Raw genomic sequence first — 12,594 nt, forward strand, 5'->3', positions numbered from 1 at the left:
ATAGGCTTCAGTTGAGATTTCATTAGCACATTCACTTTAGCATAGTCCCTTTTAATTCAAATATGTTTCTCTTTAAAACTCTGTGTTTGTCAGTCACAGTTTACTCTATAGAATACACACAATACAATCCCCTTTCTCACTAAATAGAACACTTTAAAAGTCAGGCATTAAGAGTGTTGTGTCTTGTGTGTGCTCTCATTTACTCACACACGGACTCACTCTCATATTTCTCAAGGCCATTTCTATACAAGCTGTCAGCTAAGCCCCGAGTTGCGCCTGTCTCTAAACTCATTATTTTCCTTTTTTAAAACTTTCTATTCCTATTAATCATCTTTAGGCAAACTCAATTGTCTTTATATTTACTGATTGTGTTCTGATCATTATTGTGCATAATTAACTATCAGCAAATTCACATACGAATCATAATTCTGTGTTTACCCCTCACAACATTTAAAACTACTTTCTTGATGAAAAATATAATAATGGGTTGATGACATAGTTGTTATCTTCTCAAACTCAAACATGAATAAAAAAGTTGATGATGGATCATGTCTACACACACAAAATCTAGACACCAGATTCAGTTCAATAATCAGACATCTCTCTACTAAGATACTGATCAGACTTATTGCTGTGATTTACCTTTGATTAACAATAAAAAGGATCTATTTACTAGCAGATAGGGAAAAGCTCTGTTTTAGGAGTTTGGCCATTTTCAACACCTTTTTAACACATAAGGTTGGGTGTCAAATCCTTTTATCCCCGGCTACTACTCCACATTATGTGGAGTGTGTGTGTGTGTGTGTGTGTGTGTGTGTGTGTGTGTGTGTGTGTGTGTGTGCGTGTGTGCGTGTGTGTGTGTGTGTGTGTGTGCGTGTGTGTGTGTGTGTGCGCGTGCGTGTGTGTGTGTGTGTGCGTGTGTGCGTGTGTGCGTGCGTGCCAGGAAGGTCCTGACCATGCATTGAGGGTTTCACCCCAAGTCCAGCATACTGAGATTGTATGCTAAGTGGAAGCAAGGAGGCCAGGGACTAGTGAGTATCAGAACCACAGTCCAGGATGAGACAATGAACATTCACGAGTATTTCAGGAAGATGGCCTCGACTGACCATGTTCTCAGTCTGCCGCCTCAGACAGCAGAAACCCAAGAAAGAGGAGCAAGAGAGGAAACCATCATGGAAGGAGAGGCCCCTTCACAGTATGTACCACCGGCAGATAGAGGAACTGGCTGACATCCAGAAAACCTACCAGTGGTTGGACAAAGCTGGACAAAAGACAGCATAGACACACTAATCATGACAGCACAAGCTCTAAGTACAAGATCCATAGAGGCTGGGGTCTATCACGCAAGGCAAGACCCCAGGTGCAGGTTCTGTAAAGATGCCCCTGAGACATAACAGCAGGGTGCAAGATGTTTGTAGGCAGGGCATACATGGAAGGCCAGAACCAAGTGGCTGGCATAATATACAAAAACATTTGTGCTGAGTGTGGCCTGGAAGTCCCAAGGTAGACATGGGAGGTCATTAGGGTGGTCGAGAATGACCAAGTTAAGATACTGTGGGACTTCCAGATACAGACGGACAAAATGGTGATGGCTAGCAGTGGTGGACAGCAGAGGAAGATGGCCATAGTGATAGACTTAGTGATACCGAATGACAGCAACATCTGGGAGAAGAAACATGAGGCTGGAGAAGTACCAAGGGCTCAGAGAAGAGCTCAAGAAGATGTTGAGGGTGAAAGTAACAGTGGTCCCAGTGGTAATCGGAGCACTCGGGGGAGTGACCCTCAAGCTAGGTGAATCGCTCCATCAGTTCCCAGGAACAACATCCTGTCCAGAAAAGCGCAGTCCCAGGAACATTAAAGATACTGCACAGGACCCTCAAGCTCCTAGGCTGCTCCTAAGCTGCTAGAGTACCTGATCTTGAAGGATAGAATATTATGTACTTTAATGTCTCACTGCACTCTGAATTGAAAGCATAATACAAATAAGCAATTGCGATTTAAAAAAGAAATAATGGAATAAATTATCAGACCAAAATGTATTATAATCTTTGGACTCAGTAGTAGTAGCCACCTTTGGCAGATATAACAGCTGAACACATCTGTGGCATTCTTCCTACAATAGAAATCGAATATTCTTCAGAAAGTTCTACACATATCTGTTGCACAAGTTCCTTTTGCAACCTTCATGTGTGGCACATGTGTGGCACATGAAGGTTGCTTTGCTTTCACTCTACTGTCCAGTTCATCCCAAACCAACTCAATGGGGTTTACGTATGGAGTCTGTGCTGGTCACTCCATGTTTTCGAACTTACAATCTTCTTCTTTTTTTCTGCGGTAGTTCTGGCATAGCTTAGACTTATGTTTTGGGTCATTATCTTGTTGTCCAACTAGGCGTATACCAGAGGGTATTGCATTACGCTGCAGAATGCTGTGGTAGCTGTTTTGGTTCAGGGTGCCCCTCACCAACCCTAGATCCAGCAAAACAGCTCCAGACCATCACACTTCCTCCTCTATGTTTTAAAGTTGAGGCCGCACACTGTGGAACCATCCTTTTGCCTACTCAATGGATGTATCGGAGAGCAGCTTGGGGTTAGTACCTTGCCCAAGGATACTTGGCATGCAGACTGGAGCAGCCAGGGCCCAGCCTGATGACAGTCTTGGGTGGAGAGTCCCTGATCCAGGCACAGATGGAGGGGGGTAAACTGATGTTAATCAGGTTGTCAACCAGGATTCCAAGAATAATAATGGTAGTGACCACTGAACTGTATTCTATGAACAGAATTCTGACATAGTTTCCTGGTTGCTCTAGGTGGCAGATTTCTGTGTGTCGAGGGCTGTGGCAATGGCGTCCTCTGTCGATCTGTTTGTGCTGTAGGCAAACTGATGACAGACTAGGTTCTGTGGGAGGGAGGCCTTTATTTGTTGCAGGATCAGCCTCTCGAAGCATTTAGTGACTGCAGACATTAAGGTGATAGGTCTGAGACACTTTAAGGTAGATGACTTGTTAACAGGAGTGATGGTTGCTGCGTGCTGCTGTATGCTGGTGTACCTGGGTTTTAAGGTCTCTAATAAAAACATCAAGTCTTATCCTTTAAGATTCTAATTTCTCCTGCATGCCAACTGCTTCCTCTTTTTGTCACTTAGCCTGACAGCTCTGCAAACCCTCCAGTGAAGATTCACATGGAGACCACAAAGCCCCACTCAAAGTCAGACCTTTCCCAAAATAACTCTCCCACCCAAAGCCTATCCTCAGATTGTGAGTACACTAATCATTTCTATTACCTATGTGTCAGCATAATTTATGTTGTAAATATTCAGTGTTATTAACTAACACAGATGAGGTGCAAACAGCATTCGATCTTGTTTGTGACATTGGATCTTTTGTAGATTTCACTTTGACTGTTGAAGTAATGCACAGTATCTGCCAGTTTTCAGTGAATGTACTTATTAATTTCTTGTGTTTCTGTGTTTGTATTTATGTTATGTGTTTACATGCCTGTGTATGCTTGTTTGGTGTTGTTTTGTGCATATGTTCTCTCTCCATATGTGTGCATGTGGCTTCTTACAGGAGATGAACCCTTACTCAACAGTCACATCTGATCAAAATGAGCTAGACCACAGGTACTGTGTGCTGAAATTGCACGTGCCCTACAGTGATCTGATATATTCACCTGACAGGAACATTGGGGACAAAACTGTTATTTCCAGACCACAAAATACAGTTATAAATCAGAAACACACATTTCATTGAATTATCAGCTTCTGTATTGTATTTCTATCCCTAGTATGTAGGGTGATGATTTAGATGATCATAGACTTAGACATTTTTATTTGTAGAGCTTATGTTTGAAAGCTTGTGATGTTTCTGTATTGGAAAGATATAGAGTATATAGACAATGGAGTATATAGATAACGGAGACGTAATCCAGTGCACTTTCATAGAAACTGTATAGTGCAGTGTATGAAACTGTTATTTTAATTGTTATTATTATTATTGTTATTTCTATGCAGATCTGTATGTTTGGTATTTGACAGCTATCTCCATTACTGTAAGTTTGTGATTTTGTTAACAGCAAGAAGTTATAAGCAAAGCGTGTGTTGTCAACTGACATTTTGATACCAATAGGAGTGAAATTGAAGCCAATGGTACTACGTGACAATTGTTTTATAGCTTTGTTCTGATTCCTGCTATAAATACTGTTCGTCAGTTTGTGACTGCAAAAATTATTATTATTTTTTATTTTACTATTTTCACTGAATTTTAGCCCAGTTTTCTCAAAATTGTATAAGACTTAAAAGAAATCAGTCTTCAAAAACAAAGTAAGTTAAAGTTACTTGTTGTACAATAGTGCATTGAAATAATTTTAAACTCTTCAAAACTAATTAAGACCAGAAGATGAAGAAATGACCATTATGACTTTATTCCCCCCAAAAAAATCTATCTACAGTAATGTGAAAAATCTCGAGCCACCCCTCATTTCTTTACATTTTGTTAGAAAACTGGGAAAGGGGTGCAGTGCTTTATTCAAACACATGCAAACATGAATGGAAATTAAAGCCAGTGAGGGAGCTTTCAGTTATTTATTTAGGTGTCATAGAAAAAACTTCTAAAGGCATCTTGAAGGACATTCAGAGGTCTTCTTTGGATCTTTCTGCCTTTTGTTCTGTTCTCAAGACTATCCCACGCTGCTTCAATCATGTTACACAGATTTTATGCCAGATACACCTTCTGCTGCAATCCTGCCATTTATCGGGGATTGTGACCCCTAGAGACTGTGTTTGTGCCTCTTTCCAAAATCACTCCAGGGATCCTGTAAGGCCACAAAAACAATTTCAAGATACCATGTGGTAAAGTGATAATCCTTGGTGGTGAGATTTCTTCTTTAATCCTGTAAACCATAGCTATAAAAATTCAATTTAGGACGTTTTAATCTGAAACAATAAATACCCCAAACATTTGAAGCCAATTTGAGAATGGACCTCCATCTTAACATGTTTTTCCTTTAAGTATGACCTTGACAGGTGTATCTGAATCATGTTGAAGTCTGGGATAAAAAATGTAACTTAAAAAAACACACTACACCTTCACTAATGCAAAACAGATTACATTTTTAAATAGATGCAACTCAAAGATTCAGTTATACATCTTGTTTATGTGCACACGACACTCCGTTTAGCTCAGACTAGTAGTCTTATATAACAGTCCTGCAATCTTTTCTCAGAGCTTTGTGATGAAGTGAAGCTTTTGACTGAATATGCATCCACACAGCTCAGTCCATTAGCCTGATGCCATTAGCCATTTCAAATACGTTAAAAACGGTCCATTTTAGCTCCAATAACATGATCCCCCAGCTGTCACAATAAACTGCAGCATTTAGGAATCCGAGAGGATTTATGAGATCCAGCTGATTAGAAGTTAGCAGAAAATTAGTTATACAGTTGGTATCTATATATATAATTTTGCGACTGAAATCTTTTTTGAAAAAAGTATGTGCAACATACTGTACTGTAACTTTGGATTCAAATGTAAGAAATAAACAACAAAAACTAAACTAAAAAAATAGTAGTGATGTTTTGAGGGTTAGTGACATGCTATCTGGTAGATAGCTACAGAACTAAGGTTAGACTTATTGTTTTTTTTCTGTGCTAAACACTATAGCCCAGAAAAACAAGGTTTTTTTACTGCTTGTTTTGTTATGATCAGATATAAATCAATTTTTAAAAAGATGGTGGTAGTGAAAATTGTGTTGAGACTTCGGTATTAGACTTTAGAAACCAATGGAGGATGTCACAGAAGCTACATCCATCTTTTATAATGAAAGAACAGAAAGACAGACAAGCTTTTTTTTCCCTGTTTTTTTTAAATAAAATTATCATCATTATTCATGTCTTAGCAATGGCTTTCTTGCTGCAACTCATCCTGTCAAACCTGCAGCTCAAAGTCTTCTCTTCACAGTTGAAATGGACTTGCTTAACACGACCAATACTAAGCTGTGCTTTGAAGCTGTTGTCATGTGAGCTGCCTATCACACAAGCTGTTAACTCTCAGAAACTTGTCCTCTGATTCAGTTATGTCTTCGGGTCTGCCAGACCTCTTCCTGTTTGAGTTTGCCCCAGTTTCTGAGTGCCTTTTGGTGGTGAAGGAAACTGTACTCCCTGACACCTTAACTTTCTTTGCAATTTCTCTGTAGGAAAGACCTACATTTTTAACTGTTAGTGTTTAAGTGATGGTCTGTCTCGCCTCCATTGTTTATTGCCTTTTTCTCGCCATTTTTGTAGCAACACACTACTTTCTGCAGTACAGTACTGTTCAACTGATGCTCATGAGGGTACGGTACCACAGTGTGTTTCAACACTGCTTTTATCCAGACAGAGAGAGTTGTAAGTAATCCAGAAAAGTGGAACACCTGTAGAAATTAGTAGCACCAAATTTCAAGGTTTGCTCAACCTCCATTGCTGCAGAACAGCTTTAAATTGTTAACCCATTTTGCGTTCCCTGAACACATATGGAATTATGCAGTAAATAAAAAAGTGTAAAATGACTCAAAACATGTTTAATATTTTAGATTCTTCAAAATAGCCACCCTTTCCTGGGGCTGGTGACTTGGATGAATTCATCCTCAAAAGCAGAGAGGACTCTTAGTCTTCCTTTCCTGGAGCGGTCCGCATGTGAGCCAGTTTCATCATAGTGCTTGATGGTTTTCACCACTGCACTCTTTAAAATAACTCAAAACATGTTTTATATTTTAGATCCTTTTAGTTTTAGCAATTTTCTGGACTGATTGATCTTCAGTTCTTAAAGTTATGATGGACTGGCTTTTCTTTTTACTTAGCTAAATGGTTCTTGCCATAATGTTTTGAGTTATTTCACACTTCTTTTGTTTACTACATAATTCCATATCTGTTCATTCACAGTTTTGATGCCTTCAGTGAAAATCTACAATGTAAATAGTCATGAAAATAAAGAAAAACCAATAAATGACAATGTGTCCAAACTTTTGACTGGTAATATATATAATATATCTTATATTATAAAAGTTTAAATCAATATATTAATTGTTCATTCTATATATTCAGACTTTTTAGACAGCACAGAGGCACTAACCATGGTAGCACAGGAACAAGCTCTGAGCACAAGATCCATAGAGCCTGGGGTCTATCACATACACGCCATGCCATGCAGGGCAACACCATAACCAAGTGGCTGGCATAATATACAGAAACAAGTTCCAAGGTCAAAATAGGAAACGCCCCCTATGGTGGTCGAGAATGACCAAGCTAAGATCTGGTGGGACTTCCATATACAGACAGATAAAATGGTGATAGCTAACCAACTGGACATAGTAGTGGTAGAAAACCAGAGAAAGATGGCGGTAGTGATAGATGTAGCGATACCGAATGAAAGCAATATAAGGAAGAAGGAACACGAGAAGCTGAAGAAGTACCAAGGGCTCAGACAAGAGCTCGAGAAGATGTGGAGGGTGAAGGTAACAGTGGTCCCAGTGGTAATTGGAGCACTAGGTGCGAGTGGCTCCCGCAGATCCCAGGAACAACATCCGAGATCTCTGTCCAGAAGAGTGCAGTCCTAGGAACAGCTAAGATACTGTGCAGGATCCTCAAGCTCCCAGGCCTCTTGTAGAGGACCCGCAGGGGCGAGAGGGTAATATATAACTAGGAATTCCTTAATTTCTTTTTTTATGAAATTGAAAACTCAATTGCAAGTTTCAGGACAATCAATCAAACATGAAGTTTATTATATAAATTATGGTCAATATTGGAATCAGAAAAATTATCGCGCATACACTCATTGACTGATTTGATCAGTTTCAGGTTGACAGCTAATGAGCCTGAGTCCTGAGTTTCACAGTCAGAGCTACCCCTTGCTCTTTGTTTCCAGCTTCAAAACACCAGATGGTTATGCCAAAAACACTCACATTCAAGTTTTCTGGCAGGATGTAGCTGCTGTGGCACAGAGTAATCACCAGTTGTTGACACAGTGGCTATGACCTGTGGAAAGCAAAGCCTCTTGAGGACATGGAGCAAAACAGAAATATCAAAAGTGAAAAGAACAACAGCACATGAAAACCCTCAACACTCCAACTTATTAAACACTGCCTCTCAGTGGTTAAACCTTTGGTTACATTTTGCAGAGGGTAACTGCCAACCGCTGTAGAGAAATATATTTAAAGCTTCATTTTCTGGTACTAATAAAAATATGTTTTACCCAGAAGAAATTATAAAATGAATGATACCCTTAAAGACAATATAATGAAATACATAACAGAAGGATGATTTGTTGCAGGACTGCTGGTTCAGTTTGAGGTCTGATTTCCTAATAAATTGGAAAATTGGAAACTGTGAAAGTCATGGAGAGTAAAAGTGTTCCATCACCACTGTTCCTCAGCATCACTCTGCACCTGAAGATCTCCTGTCCCCCCTCACGTGCCGACTCTGAACTCAGCCTCAGCCCTCCTCTGCAACACCCACAACACCAGCCTGTGCCCAGGGTCAGCATCCGTGTGGAGTCCGATTGCGAGGAGTCTGGCTTCCACTTCAGACAGCAGCAGCACAACTTCTACCTGTCTGATGACCGGCCACTGCCTAAAATGGAGAAAGAATCTTGCAAGAAAATGCAAGATTACTTTCACAACTCCTGTGCTGAAACCATTTTGTAACAAACAATGTTGACAGGTGCAAAGTGTTGCTTACTGATCACAGATCATGTCTAACATCGTTTAAGTGGGGTTTTTTTGTAATTATCAGCTCTCAGGTCTGCTTTGGAAACCAGCTTCTTGTAGTTCCAATGAGAAAAACCAAAGCATATTAATGAATGCACAATCCCTCTCTGAAGCAATTAGATAACTGATAAATAGGTCAGTTTAATAGGTCAGTGTATTTGATGAGTGGTCAAGCATGATATACATGTTTATGCACATTTCTGATGTAAAACCCTGATCTAAAAAATTAAAAAAGAAACATCCATTTAAAAGCTTTTGGTTTGTTTTTGTCATAACAGCGTTCATGCAGTTCATTTTCTTGTCAGGAAATGCTTTCCCCAGAGTTTCCCTACTTGTATTTAGAATAAATGATACTTAATGTACTGTATAATGCAGTACTTTCTGTAATATAAATATAAAATCTCAATTTTTAAAGCAAATGATAGCATGCAGCAGAGTGTTCATAAAATTTGAAAATACATCTTGGCCTTCTAATCACAGCTAATGAAAGAGTCAGTTCAATGCAATGGCATGCCATCTACAACACCAGTAGATGCCTTATTTGACCCATTACATTTTCTGAAGCAGTTTTAGCTCATGTATGAATCTGTGATGTACCTTCCTGAACCTTCCAGTTCAGTGGTACAAAAAAAAAAAAATCCCAGTGGAAGGTTCAGAAGTGACAGAAGCTATCTAAATTTTAGACAACCAAACCTGTGAACTTTCAGTTTTAGTTAACATAAAATTTACAAATGGTAAACTTTATTGGAATTTTATTTTTAATGAATTGAGACATAGAATGAGGAGTACTTTGGACACTGGAATAGGCACACATCTCTTTCTATGCTTCCTCCACGGAGATCAAGCACTAGGTAGAGGCTGGACTCCTTCTGCATGTTGTAGTCAGAAAGGGTTCAGGAATGCAAAGATGATTCTGTGCTGGTCAGGATCTTAGCCTTCACGTTCTCAACATCCCAGGGTGACTGTTTTGCCAGTCTTTACAAAGATCTGCATCTTTTTTACTGATAAAATCTGCATTATTAATTTGAAATGCAAGCTTGTCTTGACCCGTAAAAAACAAATACACATTTCTACTCAGAAATTATTTTACTAGCATTTTATAATGTGACTGCAAGAGGCCCTGCAAAAAGTAAGACCTGCATTAACTTCAGTCACATTGCCTACCTGCCTAGCATTATTTGGTAAAGTGGTTTAGTAAAAGTTAAGGGCATGTAATAGTTAAGGCCATGACTAAAGTAATGTTCAATTATGCCAGGTAGTTTATTTACATATTCTGGCATTTTTTACATATTCTAGCAGAGACACATGCTCTAAATCTAATAATAAAAATACTATAGTTTGCAGTTGCCAGGTGGATTTCTTTAAAAGGCCAGTATTTAGCCTTTGAAGGACTTCCTTCCTTGCTTATTTTGTCATTTATAACAATTCTTTAAATAAAAAACAAAAAAGGACAGCAAATGGGAGGAGATTTTCATCTACTTTTCTACGGGTTCTTCTCCACTGGAAAACTTTTTCCACAAAAGTTGATTTTGTTCATCTAAACATAGCGTTTTCAGTGGGAAAAACATTGTCACGCCAGTTTATTTACACCTACAGGCCAGTGGACACTCTTTCAATGATGAGGATGTACACATCCTGGACAGGGAAGAATGCTGGTTTGAGCGGGGAGTCGAGGCCATTTATGTGAAAAGGGAAAGACCATCTCTAAATCGAGGAGGGGGCCTAAGGGTACATCTGTCACCATCTTACAATGCTGTGATTGTAGACATTCCACAACTCTCTGTGAATGGTACTCATGGCCATTGATCAGTGGTCTTTGATCAGTGGGCTCTGATCAGTGGTTGTTGATCAATGGTCATGAGAATTTGTATATTAATGATCAAGGAATGGACCTCCCAGCCCATTGTTTCCTCAGCGTTGCTAGTTTCAGTCATTATGCAAATGCACTGTTTATAAGATTAGGGAAACCTGCAGTCAGCTGAGACTAAAGAAGTCACTTGGACGAGTGATGAAACGTTTCTCCCACTGAAAACGCTGCATCCAGATTAACAGAATCAACTTTGGGGGATTTACTTACCTGCATGATTGAGCATGCATCAAGATATTGATTTTTTTTTAGATGTATCAGTAATATATCACCTACAGGTATCTGCTGCGTGGGAGCTGATATGTATCGAACCGACAGGTCCACTTCCCCAGACATCTCCTGGCTTCCAGTACATATTGACAGCTACTGATTATTTTACTTATTCCACCATTAGGCCAGGGTCTTTCTGTGTGGAGTTTGCATGTTCTACCCGTGTTTGCGTGAGTTCTCCCCGGGTTTTCCGGCTTCCTCCCACAGTCCAAAGACATGCAGTTAGCGGGATTAGGTTAATTGGAAACACTAAATTGCCCATAGGTGTGAGTGCGGGAGTGAATGTGAGTGGTAATCTACCATTTTCAGGGCTTCCTGAAGTTCACCTGATGTCAACTGTGAGTTCTGTCCTATTTGACAGCCTGATAATTTCGGAAGGGTTATATTGTCAAGAAACTGATCAATTTTGTCTTTAGATGGGTTTAGCTCTGGTGAATAAAAAGTTTTGTTGTTTACTCTTGCAGGGTCATGTCCTATGTTCCCAGCCGTCTTTAGCGGCACATATAGTCGTTTTTTTTATTTATTCATTTTCAGCAAGTTAGCTAGAAATCGACCTGATTTGTTACCATGTTCAAAATATTGCAAGCAGGTCTTTGTAATAAGAATTGAAGATTTTTTATTAATAATTTCATTTATTTCTAGTTTTGCTTTACATATTTTGTTCAGCATTTTCTGTTCCAGGGAGGACACATTCATCTAAGGATTTGATTGACTGATTGATTGATTTCTTCTAACTCCTGAATATATTTATTTTCTCTTTTGTTTTTATGTGATGAGAATGAAATTATTTTACCTCTTATCACAGCTTTCCCTGCTTCTCAAAGAACAGATGCTAATGTTCCAGACAGGTCATTGTAGTCTAAATATAAAACTCACTCTTTTTAAAATTTTTAATAAATATCTTTAAGCAATGGTGTATTAAATCTCCAATTTTTACTTGGCAGAATGTTCTTCTTACATATTAGAATTAAAGATACAGGAGCATGATCGCTGACAGCTGTAGGGTGTATCTCAGTGTATAAAATATCTCTCAACAGTGAGCTGCTGACTAGGAAATAATCCAGATCAGAGTAAGCGTGATGCACATGCAGTAGAAAGTATATTCCCTACGAATGGGGTGAAGAGAGCGCCATGCATTGCAAAGTCCGAAATGGCTCATGTACTGTTTAACTATATTTGTGTACTGCCAGTTGCACTGTACTAAGCCTGTCTATTTCTTCATTTATTCCAAAGTGTAGGTCACCCCCAAGAACAAGTGTTCTTGGGGGTGACCTAGATCCTAGGTGTTCAGAGAGTGCAGTAACAAAAACACAGTGTGGAACATTGAGGGGTCATCAACATTTGGGCCATATACACTGACAGTACATAATGTTTTGTTATGTATAGGTAATTTAATTATTAGAAATCTACACTCTGGATCTATAACTGTGTTCAGTGCTGTTAAATGAACAATTTTATGTATTAAAATTGCTACTCTTTGCCTAGAGTTATAGAAGGCTGAGAACACATTACGAAACTCAGGTGTTTCAAGCTCATCTGTAGCTGTGACAGGTCTAAGAGTCTGTGACAGGTCTATGACTCAACGTTTGCCTGTAGTCTTTTAAGGTGGATAAATATCATTAGCCTTTTTTCTCTGGAGCCAAATAAAACACATGTGATAAGCCTTAGTGTGCCCATAGTTTGTGCTAGTGTTGCACACTGCATGTGATGCTCAAATGA

The 12,594-nt window shown here is 39.1% G+C and overlaps 1 protein-coding gene across 15 annotated transcripts in view; it reads left to right on the top strand.

Moving 5' to 3' along the window:
* The window catches only part of slc4a5b (solute carrier family 4 member 5b), a 57,925-nt gene extending 48,949 nt beyond the window's left edge, over window positions 1-8,976 (top strand). For 9 of the 15 annotated variants that reach the window (XM_063477803.1, XM_063477802.1, XM_063477801.1 and 6 more), the window contains 2 exons: window positions 3,569-3,621; window positions 8,405-8,976. In XM_063477803.1, coding sequence (XP_063333873.1) covers window positions 3,569-3,621; window positions 8,405-8,675 — 324 coding nt within the window. In that variant the 3' untranslated portion in view covers window positions 8,676-8,976. Of the gene's footprint in view, window positions 1-3,144; window positions 3,257-3,568; window positions 3,680-8,302 lie in introns of those variants that run through there. The other 6 variants (XR_010094296.1, XR_010094297.1, XM_063477811.1 and 3 more) reach the window with 6 other exon arrangements.
* The last annotated feature ends 3,618 nt before the right edge of the window (window positions 8,977-12,594 follow it).

Source organism: Pelmatolapia mariae, linkage group LG7 (assembly GCF_036321145.2).
Source record: "Pelmatolapia mariae isolate MD_Pm_ZW linkage group LG7, Pm_UMD_F_2, whole genome shotgun sequence".
In the NCBI taxonomy this organism is placed as follows: domain Eukaryota; kingdom Metazoa; phylum Chordata; class Actinopteri; order Cichliformes; family Cichlidae; genus Pelmatolapia; species Pelmatolapia mariae.